This window comes from Bactrocera tryoni, chromosome 4 (genome assembly GCF_016617805.1).
Source record: "Bactrocera tryoni isolate S06 chromosome 4, CSIRO_BtryS06_freeze2, whole genome shotgun sequence".
Taxonomy (NCBI): domain Eukaryota; kingdom Metazoa; phylum Arthropoda; class Insecta; order Diptera; family Tephritidae; genus Bactrocera; species Bactrocera tryoni.
The window spans coordinates 19,951,084-19,964,832 of NC_052502.1; the positions used below are offsets into that span (position 1 = coordinate 19,951,084).

Sequence of the window (13,749 nt, forward strand, 5' to 3'; positions counted from 1 at the left end):
ATATAAAAAGCCAATTTAGACACAGCAGTTCAGTTGTTACAACGCAGTGACTTCGAATAGATCGCAATGAGTTTAGCTGGTAAAGTTGTTGTTGTAACCGGCGCAAGTTCCGGTATTGGTGCCGCCACAGCTGAGGCCTTTGCCAAGCAGGGTTCCAAAGTGGTGCTCACAGGACGAAATGAAGCAAATCTGAAGGCTACTGAGGCTGCCTGTAAAGCAGCCAACAGCAAAGTGGAACTACTACTCATCGTCGCCGATGTAACGACGGACGCCGAGAAGATTATCAAAACAACAATTGACAAGTTCGGACAGTTGGATGTGTTGGTGAATAATGCCGGCTATGGTGAAGGGGGTTCAATCTTGGATATTGAAGTCGATCAATTTGACCGTGTAATGAATACCAATTTGCGTTCGATCTTCCTGTTGACCAAATACGCCGCACCACATCTCGTGAAGAGCCAAGGTAATATCGTGAATGTCTCCAGCGGCGCAGGATTGCGTTCATACGCTGGTCTTTCGGCCTATTGCACATCCAAAGCGGCACTTGATCAATTCACCAGATGTATCGCCTTGGATTTGGCGCCGAAAAATGTGCGTGTGAACGGCGTAAATCCTGGAATGATTGTGACAAAATTCTATCAAGGTTTTGGCGTATCGGAAGCAGATTATGTTAAACATGTGGAGCATGCGAAGACTATGTATCCATTGGGTCGCGCCGGCGAACCCAAGGAAGTGGCCGATGTCATTATTTTCCTTGCCAGTGACAGTTCGAGCTTTATAACGGGCGCAAATCTTCTGATCGATGGTGGCAAACACACCACTTGCCCGATTTAATAATGTAATTTAGTTTGTTTAAACCTAATCATATTTATATAGTTATTGTAAATTAAAATATGCTTTAAAATAATTATGTGACTTTTGAATTGTTGAGGAAACTTATTTAGTGACTTTCATGTTAACAAAAATTTCTGAAAAGCCGGTTGTATTTTGTGTACTATTAACACATGAGGCCCATTTCAATGACCTAACATACTCTAAGGTGCAAAACGTTGAGCAGAGGATCAGCATCTAAGCACTGATCGACATATGTATATATGTATTCGACAAAAGTTTAGTTAGAAAAACGAAAATTTGTATATGAGATATGGGGGTAATATCGATCCCATTTTATCTATTTTTGTCAATACTACCTTCTACTATTATACCACATACTAATTAAATGTTCTCTGAGGTTCATTAAGGCACCATCACCAAACATATGGAGTAAGGTCAATCGGATATTATACGTTTGTTATAAGGGGCTAGGTCAAGTTTTCGCTCTATTTCAGCTATTTTAGGCGTGAGACACACCTTTATCAGTAAAACACGCTTCTTCATTTTCATTGAGTTAACTTACATATTGGCTGAAGTATGCGGCATAAAATCACCCGGAAGTTAGAAATCCTTTATATAACATAGGTATATGGGGGCTAAAGAAAGTTTTAACCCGGTTCAACCCATTTTTGACCTATGTAAGAAAAATATGATCTCTGAATTTCTATTAAATATTGCACATATGGATCGACATTTTCTTTCAAAAGTCAACTGTAGGTACCGGGGTTCACATATTCGATCCCTATGGGCTTGAAAAGTTTTCATTCGACTTGAACTATTTATGTTCATAAAGTACGGTCTTTTAGCAACAACTCATGTTGAACGACGCCTCTGCAATCGCAGAAACCTGTTAGCAAAATCTTCACATTCGACCTGGTTCAAGCGGCAGCTTCTAATGAGATGATTCAGCTTTGATTTCCATGTCATAACCATAAAACCATGATACGTCACCAATTAAGATTTTCTAGAGCAGTTTTGGATCAGCGTGAACTGAGTTCAACATATCTTAGCAAGATCAACGCTGTGCTGGTTTTGGTACCATAATCGAAGACCAATACGCTCCCAAGCAAAAGAGCTGTCAAAAATTAACTACAAATTCAAAAATGACCAACCTCGTCAGCATAAGTAACGGATATGAGTACAAATATAACAAAACAATCGAAAATCGAAAAACATACACAAAACTCTTACGTGCAGTTCTCTATTAAAACTACAAGTTAGATGGCTCTCAGAGCGAGAGAACGATGTTAAAGCCTGTGTGTTGATAATTTCACCGAAAAGCTTGAACAAATGTATACATACATACATATACTTACATACAAATAATTGTTTACATTTGGTATCAGATTGTGAGCGATGAGTTTTTGTTTGAGTAATCTTCTTTTAAAACCAACAGGTGGCAGAAAGTCAACCCCACGTCAAGAATATATCTTTATTAGGCGCTTAACAGGTATCATTTGAGTAAAATCAAAAGTCACATAATTATTTTAAAACATATTTTTTATTCTTATATACGAGTATTTATGTATTTGTTCTATGGTTTACTAACGCGGGCATATGACATGCCTGCCGGCGAAGTTGCGCCCGTTCTAAAGCTCGCACTGTCACTGGCTAAGAAAATAATGGCATCAGCCACTGCTTTGGGTTGGCCGACGCGACCCAATGCATGCGTAGACTTCGAGTGCTCCAAATATTTAGCATAATCTGCTTCCGCCATTCCTAAACGTCTATGGAATTCTGTCACAATCACACCGGGATTTATGGCATTCACACGCACATTTTTGGGGGCCAAATCCAAGACGATACATCTGGTGAATTGATCCAGTGCTGCTTTGGAGGTGCAATAGACCGAAGAAGTAGGGAACGAACGCAATCCTGCGACGCTCGAGACATTCACGATATTACCTTGGGTCTTCACGAGATGCGGTGCGGCATATTTCCTTAAAAGGAAGACCGCTCGCACATTGGTATCAAAAATTCTATCATATTGACCGACCTCAATATCGTCATCCAGTATTGAACCCACTTCACCAAAACCGGCACTATTCACCAACACATCCAACTGTCCAAATTTTTCAATTGCCGAGTTTATAATGTGCTCCGCATCAACCGTTACATCAACTATGATGGAAAGCACCTCGGCTTTGCTGTTGGCAGCTTTACAGACCTCTTCGGTAGCCTTCAGATTTGCTTGGTCTCGTCCTGTGAGCAGCAATTTGGAACCTTGTTTGGCAAAAGCCTCAGCACCAATGCCGGAACTTGCTCCGGTTACAATAACAACTTTACCAGCTAAACTCATTGCGACCGATTCAAACTAATGGCGTTGAACGGCCTTGGCCACAATACACTAATGCCAACGGTTTTTCCAAATTTCGAAACAGTTGTTAAAGTCAATTTCCGGAACAGCTTTCATTGCAAGTAGCGATTCATGATTAATGTCTTCAATTGACTCAAAACGATTTCCCTGGAGCGGTCGTTTGCTGAGTTTTCGGAAGTCACACGGAGCTAAGTGAGACGATAGTTGCGACACGATATTGGTACAAAATGTGGCGAAAACTCTCGAATAATTAATGCAGTATCTGACATTGCATTATCGTGGTCCAAAACTAAAAGTTTTCTGCACATAATTCCGGCCTATTTTTACAAATAGTTTCCTTGTTGACACTTAGGCCGGTCGGCAGGAATTCGGAGTTCACCACATCATAACTTTGTTTTTTGACATGGCTTTTTCGGCTTCGGCTTACCTTTGCCACGATATTCGGCGGATTGGTCGTCTGTTTCTGGTCATAAAAATATGTAGATACAAGAGTCATCGCTGGTAATAATACGTTTCACGACATCCTGGTAGCCGGAAAGCATTGTATCACAGACATTAATGCGACGCTGCTTTTCGAAAAAAATTGAGTGATTTTGGAACCAATCGAGCTTTCACTTTTCTTAAGCAAAAATGATCTTTATCCTGTCAGTAAAATCTCTGACTGTTCGACAAGTGGCTTCTCTTGGAATTCCGCGTGTTGATAAAATATTGCTTTTTGGAGGAAAAAGTCCAATGAAGCGAAAGCATGGGTTTGGGGTTGTTCAAGCGTAATAAACCCGAGTTTTTCGCTAATATGTGCTAATGAGTGAAATATGGCTCCATCATTTCACTCCGAAGTACAATTGACAGTGATCCGATATCGAAACAAATTTTGTACAAATATAGGAAATGTTTCCTAAATATAGTGTGGTCCAGCGCTGAAATATAGTATACTAACATCGGTCTAGATTTTCTTCTACGATTTGATAATTGACTTGACTTATGACTTGAAAAGCAAAGATCAGTGATCCCCATGGAAGCTGCCACTTGAGCCAAGACCGAAAAAGGTTAGTTCTTGTCAAATGATCGTAAGGCCAATAAAGAATATTATCTGCAAGTTCTGCGCAATTTGTGCTAAAGCAATTCGCCAGAAACGCTCAGATTTGTAGAAGAAACTTTGGCTTTTTTTGATAACGTCCTGTTCACACTCACATTAATGGTGCCGCAGCTACCGTGTTCTTCAGACTTGATCCGCTGTGACTTTTTTGTTCTCAAAAACTTAAGAGGTCATTGAAAGGACGTCGGGATGCCACGATTGAAAATGTAAATGAAAAGTAATTTTTTGGCGCTTTGAGAATTGGAAAAAAACGATGGCAGAAGTGCAATATATCTGGAGTGATCACTTTGAAGTGGACATTTTCTGAAGTAATACAAAATTCGCAATACTTTTTGATCTGACCTCGAACCAAATGCAGTGATTTTCAACTTTCCTATTTACGATAAAATTAAATATAGTGTGATTTAGCGTTGAAACTGAATGAAATCAGTCTAGATTTGTTTATGATTGGATAATGATTTCCAATTAACTGATTGACTTATTCTTCATAATCCCGTTATGTTATATATCCGAACATTTTATATTCTCACAATTAGTAAGGGCGGAAATATTTTCCGGTGTTTATAAATCCTAACCCTCAAAAATGTTGCCAAGTTTACTTATAAGTGAACTATGAGAGATATAGAGTTAAACTAAATCCTTGACGGCTTACAGAGAGTCAGAATGATTGCTTGGAGATGATTTACTAAAGTGAAAGTAACAAGTAGACGTCATTACCAAAATCTGACCAAACACTTGGAGAATTGCAATCTGAATAAAAATCAGTCACACACAAATATTAATTTATTATTACTATTTTTTCATAAATAACATTTCAATTGTCAATCATCGTGGACACATTAATTGTCTACCGCCATCGATCGGCAGATTTGCGCCCGTTATAAAGCTCGAACTGTCACTGGCTAAGAAAATAATGGCATCGGCCACTTCCTTTGCATCGCCGACGCGGCCCAGCGCATGTGTGGACTTCGAATGTTCCAAAAATTTAGCATATTGCTCCTCCGACATGCCCAAACGTTTATGAATATCTGTAATAACAACGCCGGGATTGACTGCGTTGACACGCACATTCATTGGTGCCAAGTCCAAGGCGATACATCTGGTGAATTGATCCACGGCAGCTTTGGAAGTGCAATAGACCGAGCCATTTGCAAATGAGCGCAATCCTGTAACGCTGGAAATATTCACAATATTTCCTTGGGTCTTCACGAGATGTGGTGCGGCATATTTAGTTAAAAGGAAGACGGCACGCACATTTGTATTGAAAATTCTATCAAATTGTTCGACGCCAACATCCAGTATTGAACCCTTTCCATCCACACCGGCATTATTCACCAACACATCCAGCTGTCCGAACTTGTCAATTGTCGAGTTTACTATGCGCTCCGCATCAACTGTGACATCAGCAATGATGGAGAACAGCTCGGCTTTGCTGTTGGCAGCTTTACAGGCCGCTTCAGTAGCCTTGAGATTTGCTTCATTTCGTCCTACGAGCACCACTTTGGAACCCTGTTTGGCAAAAGCCTCCGCCGTCGCAGCACCGATGCCCGAACTTGCGCCGGTTACAATCACAACTTTACCAGCTAAACTCATGACGATCTATTCGAACTCACTGTGTTAAATGAACTGAATTGATTGATTTATAAGTGAGAGCTTTTTAGTTTCCTATGTCACCTTCACCAATAACTCAATATGAATTGACTTTTTAATATATACTAAATACAAATATTATTGGATAAGATAATGAGAGAGTATCTATCGTCAACTAAAATTTAAAATAGCATAACATCACTTTTCACAAGCTCGCAGGAGAGTGAAGAAACGAAGTAAAAAGTCATTGAAACCAAATCTAAACTTTGGTTATAACTTGGCTATATGTGATATCCGAAACTTAAAATTTTGTTCATATTTGTATGCTGTATTGAATCATAATTAATAAATAATCAATTTTGGATGTTTTGTTGATATGTTGTTTTGCTTTTCAGCTGACGCTATGAACACTCGAGTGTCTTTGATACTTTAAAACTAAAATGTTTTACTTGGTACTTTGGATGGATAGAGATATTTATCTATCTTTCGTGTCACCTTGTTTGTCCGCTATAAACTCCTAAATAAAATAAAAAAATATGGGAATGACGGAAGTGCTGAAAACACACAAATTCTCCCTCGAAGCGTAGCAGAGAACCGTGCAAGATTTGGACCTCAGCGATAAACTTAACGCGTGTGCTATACTTCAGAAGGTTAGCAACGGAGAAGCATGGCCGGGTCTTTTAGAATACGCATACAGTATTGGGCAAAACTAAAGCAATCACCTAGATTTGCAATCTATTTTAGTAAATAATAAGCAAATAATAAGGTATATTCAGGTTTGAATGAATAACTTTATATGTTATGAACCAAGGCGCGTTTGTAATTAATCTTAGAGTTTTCGATTGGTATCTTTGTAGAATTTATTTTTTAGTTTGAAATGAAAATTTCTTCATTCAAGTATGTGCTATTGTAGGTTTTAGGTTAGGTTAGATTACATTGGCTGGCTGTTATGCTATACATACATAGACCTACAGGTCTTTTATAATACCAGATGGAGATTCATTATTAATACTAACTGAAGTTTAAGTCGAGAAGGACGTCAACGCTTTTTGCAAAATCTAATATCTAGTTCTGAATCTGATACTTCATATAGTCTCTTGAACTGGGAAGCTCTTACATATCGAAGCAAAGTTCTAGATAGCGTCGGATAGAGGAGGTTTTGTAGCGTTTCTCGCATGTCTATTTCCAATAAGTTGTGTCTTGTGATTATGCCAACAACGATGCTCCAGTGTTTTCGAGCCCGCGTAAGTAGAAAGCTTGAGTGTTTTGATTCCGTTCACTTACACATGATCTGAGTTATACTACATGTACATAAACCATTCCATCTCTCCCTGTTCCGTCTATCAGTCCATTCGAAAATTTCATTGTGAATCGTTTTGAAGTGAACGTGCCTTGTGGGTTGGAATCCTGTATATATGTATGTAGCCGCTTTTTGGCAACTTCTACCTACGTCTAAGGACATTCTCTGACACAATGCGATGTGAGATTATTGCTTTAATTGCCGCTTAACTAGCGACGTATATATTGATCCTCTTTATGTCGTTAGCTGGGTTGTTAGCTGTTTCAGCAGCTTTCCTGATCTCAAAGACTTCTGCTGTATTCCTGCAGCTAGAAAGGTCGAACGATATCTAGCTCTGTGCAATATTATACAATTTAAAAATAAGTGAAATTTAAATTCAATATGAATGAAATTTCACGTCTCAGAAATCGAACTACTAAATACAGCACCATTGAAGACATCAGGACAAAACTTGGTAAAATTGGTGCATACAAAATAAGCCCCAACAAGTCGAAGTCGGATCATAAATTTTCAAGCCACAAATACCGAATACGTAGACAAGTAGTTGAATTTTTACCGAAAATATTGGTAAATACTCAATAAAAGAATTTCAAACGTCGGTTGGCTTTATAAAGTCTATATTGGTCAAAATTCTTACGTACATTTAAGGAAAATTAGATGCATTAGATATAATAATGGAACACCAAGATATTGTGAACCCGATTCCCCAATCGATGACGATGAAGCGGACGTTCCATTGCCCGACCATGAAGAAGTTCGAATAGCAAATACCCGTCTGAAGAACAACAAAGCAGCGGTGACCGATGGATTGCTGGCCGAGCTATTGAAATACGACGGTGAAGAATAAGGAGCATACATCAGCTTCTTTGTAAAATATGGTCGAACGAAAGCATGCCCAACGATTGAAATTTCAGTGTGCTTTGCCCAATCTACAAAACGGAAGATACCACAATCTGCGCCAACTACAGTGGGATATGCCTCCTCAATATCGCATATAAGGTTCTATTAAATTGCCCGACCAAGAAGAAGTTAAACGTATTGAGTGAAAGATTAAAGCCCACCGTCAACAAACTGATTGGACCTTATCAGTGTGGCCTTAGACCTGGCAAATCAACAACCGACCAGATATTCACCCTGCGCCAAATCTTGGAAAAGACCCGTGAAAAGAGAATCGACACACAGCAACTCTTCGTCGATTTCAAAACTGCTTCTGACAGCAGAACAACGTCAGCCTCGAAATCCAACGTAGAATAACTCTTGCCTAAATTCTAGAAATCTAAATTCTACAAGTCACTTATCATCACCGTCCTGTTATATGGTGCAGAGGCAAGGACGATGACAACATCTAATGAGTAGACTTTACGAATTTTCGAGAGAAAGGTTCTGCGGAAGATTTATGGTCCTTTTTCCACAATAGCGAACACCCCAGGCGATGGAACGATGAGTTGTACTTAAGGCGAGTTCTAGATAGTGCTGGACATACGCATAGGAGGCATTCCAGCGGATCTCACATGCCAACTTCTCTGCGCTTTCTGCATTATCGTCATTACATATGCCCATCCGGCTCGCAGGTGATGCCAGTAGGTTGTGATATGTCAACATGTCAACAGTCGTTCGGTAGTCCTTTCAAAACGAAATGAGTAGAAAGCATGCGAGTTTTCCTAAGGCGCTCTTGCACATGATCTTCGTGATCCTGCATGTACCTCTTCTTTTAGAAGAAACATAATTTAATATATCTTTTAAGTGGAAAATTTAAAATTTTAAGGAATCGTTTGAAATAATATCTATCAAATAATATTTACAGTCAGAAGTTAGTAGTGAAATTATAGAAACTGATATCACTTTCAATTCAAAACAACACATTAATTTTTTTATATATATAATATTTAAATTTTAAATTAACGCGGACACAGTAATCGTCTACCACCATCGACCGACAGATTTGCGCCCGTTATGAAGCTCGAACTGTCACTGGCTAAGAAAGTAATGGCATCGGCCACTTCCTTTGCATCGCCGACGCGACCGATTGGATGTGTAGTCTTACAATGCTCCAAAAATTTAGCATATTGCTCCTCCGACACACCTAAATTCTTTTGAATATCGGTAACAATTACGCCGGGATTGATAGCGTTGACTCGCACATTCATCGGTGCCAAATCCAAGGCGATACATCTGGTGAATTGATCCAGTGCCGCTTTGGAGGTACAGTATACTGATTTACTTGCAAGTGAACGCAATCCTGCGACACTGGAAATATTCACGATATTTCCTTGGGTCTTCACAAGATGTGGTGCGGCATATTTCGTTAACAGGAAGACCGCTCGCAAATTGGTAGCGAAAACTCTATCAAATTGTTCGACATCAATTTCCAAGATTGAGCCGTTTGCTTCCACACCGGCATTATTCACCAACACATCCAACTGTCCGAACTTTTCAATTGTCGAGTTTATAATGCGTTCCGCATCAACTGTGACATCAGCAACGATGGAGAGCAGCTCGGTTTTGCTGTTGGCAGCTTTGCAGGCCGCTTCGGTAGCCTTCAGATTTGCTTCATTTCGTCCTACGAGCACTACTTTGGAGCCCTGCTGCGCAAAGGCCAGCGCTGCGGCGGCACCAATGCCCGAACTTGCGCCGGTTACAATCACAACTTTACCAGCTAAACTCATGGCGATCGATTCGAACTTACTGTGCTAAAAGAACTGAGTTGATTGACTTATAAGTAAGAGCATTTTAGTTTCCAATGTGACCTTCGCCAATAACTCAATATCAATTGACTTAAATTTATATATAAATATAAATATTATTGGATAAGATAATGAGAGATTATCGATTGTCAACTAAAATTCAAAATAACGTATCATCACTCTTCATAAGTTCACAGAAGAGTGAAAAAAAATATAAAATAGAGCTAAGTCATATTGAATGAAAACTTGAGGATTGGTTATAACTTGGTTATATGTATACATACATATGTTACCCGAAACTTAAAATTTTATACATATAGTATGTATTTGTATGTAATATGTTGCAACTAATTATAATCAATAAAAAAATCAATTTTATATGTTGTTTTGTGTTTTAGCTGTCGATATGAACTCGAGTATCTTGTTTTTACTTTTCACTGTGTTTTTAAAAACTGCGTGCCACCTAGATTGACCGCAATAAATTTCCCAACAAAATAAAAATGAGAAAAAATAGTAATTTCGGTTGCACTGAGGCAATAATACCCTTTGCAAAAAAAATTTCAACACAAGAAATTGATTTTGATATGTCAGTTTGTATGATAGCAATAGGTTATAATGGTTCAATCTAAAAAATTTTATCGGAAATTGTACCGTTGCCATGGATAATAATTCGTGCCAAATTTCGTTAAGATATCTCATTATACATACATATATGGGTTTTCCATACAAGGGCTGTATTTTCAGCGTCATAACTAAAGAATTATGGCCAACATATGACAATAAAAGAACCAATGACTTATTAAATAGGTCAAGAAAAAGTATTTACAGAATAACAGCTACTACAACAGGGCACTGGCCATTTGGGGAACATGCGTTCAAAATGGGCATGCCCTACAACGACATCTGCCGTGGCTGCGGAGTAGCAGGGAACAAGGAAACAATCTTCCACTTTCTCTGCGAATGCTCAGCTCTAGCACAGATCCGACACAAAGCACTCGGAACCCACCAAGCACCAAACCTTGAATGGATTTCCACCAAAAGCATATCGGACATAAGTAGTTTCATCGAAACCTCAAAATGGTTTGAGAGAGAAAGTGAAACGTAATAGCAGATACAGGAGGTTCTACGAATAGTGTATCAAAATGGCACATCAAGTGCTAGTTGAGCCCTATAGGGCTCCACTCCTACCTACCTACCTACACTGAGATAATTTCATCTATCTTGGAACCAGAATCAACACCAACAACAACGCCAGCCTGGATATACAACGCTGAATATCTCTTGCCAACAGATGCTACTTCGGACTGAATAGGCAATTGAGGAGTAAAGTTCACTTTCAACGCACAAAGAGCAAACTCCACAAGTCAATCAACATCCCTGTCCTGCTATATGGTACAGAGGCATGGACGATAACAACTGATGAGTCAAAGTTGCGAGTTTTCGAGAGAAAAGTTCTGCGAAAGATTTATGGTCCTTTGCGCGTTGGCCACGGCGAATATCGCAATCGACGGAAATATGAGCTGTATAAGATATTGTTCAGCAAATTAAGAAACAGCGGCCACGTTAGTTAGGCCATGTCGTCCGAATGGACGAAAACACTCCAGCTCTGAAAGTATTCGATGCAGTACCCGCCGGGGGAAGCAGAGGAGGTGAAAGACCTCCACTCTGTTGGAAATACCTGGCTACACTTGGAATCTCCAATTGGCCCCAAACAGCGAAAAGGAAGAACAACTGGAGCGCTGTTGTAAATTCGGCTATAACCGCGTAAGCGATGTCTACGCCAATAAAAGAGATAATATTGGATACATATAATATTGTTTAAGGCCCAAAATGTGTGTAATCGATCAACGAATTACCTGTCCACCATAGGCAATATTCTTAGAAGAGTCTTAGGTTATACTGGCCGCCTGTCACGCCATACATAGACCCACTAGTCCTTAGTTATTCCAGCTGGAGGTTCAATTTAGTTTGAGTTGAAGTATTCGTCATACAGACCGTCAATGCTTTTTGCGAACTTTAAGACCGACATAAACAGTTTCATACTTCATCTGGATTCTTGAAGGCCGAGGCTCATAGATGCTTAAGGCGTGTTCTAGATTGTGCTGAAGATAGACATAGGAGGTATTCCAGCGTCTCTCATGCCAACTTTTCTGCACTTTTTGATATTGTCATTACTTAAGTCAGTTGATATCAGTAGGTTGTGACCAGTCAAGTGGCCAACTACCGTCCGTCCTGCAGTCCTTTCAAAACGTCATGAGTAAAAAGTATGGAAGTTTTTCTAAGGTGCTTTATCAAATAATATTTCAAGTCAGAAGTTAGTAGTGAAAGTACAGAGTGTGAGAGACATCTATGATATAACCAGCCAAAGTGGGTTTTCACTTTCATTAATTTTTTATTAAATTTGTTTATATGTATAAATAACATTTAAGTTGTAAATCAACGCGGACACAGTAATCGTCTACCACCATCGACCGACAGATTTGCACCCGTTATAAAACTCGAACTGTCACTAGCTAAGAAAATAATGGCATCGGCCACTTCCTTTGCATCGCCGACGCGACCGATTGGATGTGTAGTCTTACAATGCTCCAAAAATGTAGCATATTGCTCATCCGACATGCCTAAACGCTTATGAATATCTGTAACGACTACACCGGGATTGATAGCGTTGACACGCACATTCATCGGTGCCAAATCCAAGGCGATACATCTGGTGAATTGATCCAGTGCCGCTTTGGAGGTGCAGTATACTGATTTACTTGCAAGTGAACGCAATCCTGCGACACTGGAAATATTCACAATATTTCCTTTGGACTTCACAAGATGTGGTGCGGCATATTTCGTTAAAAGGAAGACCGCTCGCAAATTGGTAGCGAAAACTCTATCAAATTGTTCGACGTCAATTTCTAGTATTGAACCGTTTGCATCTACACCGGCATTATTCACCAACACATCCAACCGTCCGAATTTTTCAATTGTCGAGTTTATAATGCGTTCCGCATCAACTGTGACGTCAGCAACGATGGAGAGCAGCTCAGCTTGGCTGTTGGCAGCCTTACAAGTCGCTTCGGTAGTCTTCAGATTTGCTTCATTTCGTCCTGTGAGCACTACTTTGGAACCCTGCTGGGCAAAGGCTAGCGCTGCGGCGGCACCGATGCCTGAACTTGCTCCGGTTACAATCACAACTTTACCAACTAAACTCATGGCGGCCTGTTCGGATTCACTGTTCTTAACAAACTGAGTTGATTGACTCAGAAGTAAGAGCATTTTAGTTTCGTATGTCACCTTCACCGATAACACAAAATCATTGCCATATAAATATGTAGATACAAATATTATTGGATAAGATAATGAGAGAGTGTGACGCAATTAATCAAACAAAAAAATTCAATTTTGGATGTTTTGTTGATATGTTGTTTTGTATTCTAGCTGTCGATATGAACTCGAGTGTCTTATGGTACTTTCCAACTAAAATGTTTTTACTTTTTACTGTGTTTGTAAAAACTGCGTGCCTCCTACGTTGTCCGCGATAAACTCCCTAACAAAATAAAAACAAGAAAAAATGAAAATTTCGGTTGCACTGAGGCTATTATACCCTACACAAAAAATGTTTCAATACAAGAATTTGATTTTGATATATCAGTTTGTATGACAGCCATATGTTATAATGGTCCAATCAGAAAAATTTTGTATCAGTGATTATTGATAATGATAATAATTCATGTCAAATGACGACAAGGGAATCGTAAAAATCGTACGAAAATGAGCGACGCGGTTTTTTGCTATTTCTTTGTTTACTTTGTGTTTATTTGTTTTACTTTGATTTTATTTTTGTTTTACTTTATTATTTTAATCCTTAGATTGATTTGTAAGAATTTGTAGCTTATCA

The 13,749-nt window shown here is 39.2% G+C and overlaps 4 protein-coding genes and 1 pseudogene across 4 annotated transcripts; 1 reads left to right on the forward strand and 4 right to left on the reverse strand.

Annotated features, from left to right (window-relative positions):
• The first annotated feature begins 48 nt into the window (after positions 1-48).
• On the forward strand, positions 49-907 carry LOC120774179 (3-oxoacyl-[acyl-carrier-protein] reductase FabG-like). The gene has a single exon (XM_040103599.1). It carries the CDS (start codon positions 67-69, stop codon positions 832-834), a length of 768 nt encoding a protein of 255 aa, XP_039959533.1. The 5' UTR covers positions 49-66; the 3' UTR covers positions 835-907.
• Positions 908-2,417: 1,510 nt separating this feature from the next.
• Positions 2,418-3,172, reverse strand: LOC120774181 (annotated as a pseudogene).
• Positions 3,173-5,064: 1,892 nt separating this feature from the next.
• Positions 5,065-5,893, reverse strand: LOC120774175 (uncharacterized oxidoreductase TM_0325-like). Its single transcript, XM_040103595.1, has one exon. It carries the CDS (start codon positions 5,877-5,879, stop codon positions 5,112-5,114), a length of 768 nt encoding a protein of 255 aa, XP_039959529.1. The 5' UTR covers positions 5,880-5,893; the 3' UTR covers positions 5,065-5,111.
• Positions 5,894-9,074: 3,181 nt separating this feature from the next.
• Positions 9,075-9,856, reverse strand: LOC120774180 (uncharacterized oxidoreductase TM_0325-like). The gene has a single exon (XM_040103600.1). It carries the CDS (start codon positions 9,840-9,842, stop codon positions 9,075-9,077), a length of 768 nt encoding a protein of 255 aa, XP_039959534.1. The 5' UTR covers positions 9,843-9,856.
• A 2,388-nt stretch (positions 9,857-12,244) lies between these two features.
• On the reverse strand, positions 12,245-13,371 carry LOC120774174 (uncharacterized oxidoreductase TM_0325-like). Its single transcript, XM_040103594.1, has one exon. It carries the CDS (start codon positions 13,125-13,127, stop codon positions 12,297-12,299), a length of 831 nt encoding a protein of 276 aa, XP_039959528.1. The 5' UTR covers positions 13,128-13,371; the 3' UTR covers positions 12,245-12,296.
• Positions 13,372-13,749: the final 378 nt, after the last annotated feature.

What these genes read in the sequence shown, in the direction of transcription:
- LOC120774174 (XM_040103594.1), bottom strand. Translation starts at nt 13,127, where the DNA reads ATGCTCTTACTTCTGAGTCAATCAACTCAGTTTGTTAAGAACAGTGAA.
- LOC120774180 (XM_040103600.1), bottom strand. Translation starts at nt 9,842, where the DNA reads ATGAGTTTAGCTGGTAAAGTTGTGATTGTAACCGGCGCAAGTTCGGGC.
- LOC120774179 (XM_040103599.1), top strand. Translation starts at nt 67, where the DNA reads ATGAGTTTAGCTGGTAAAGTTGTTGTTGTAACCGGCGCAAGTTCCGGT.
- LOC120774175 (XM_040103595.1), bottom strand. Translation starts at nt 5,879, where the DNA reads ATGAGTTTAGCTGGTAAAGTTGTGATTGTAACCGGCGCAAGTTCGGGC.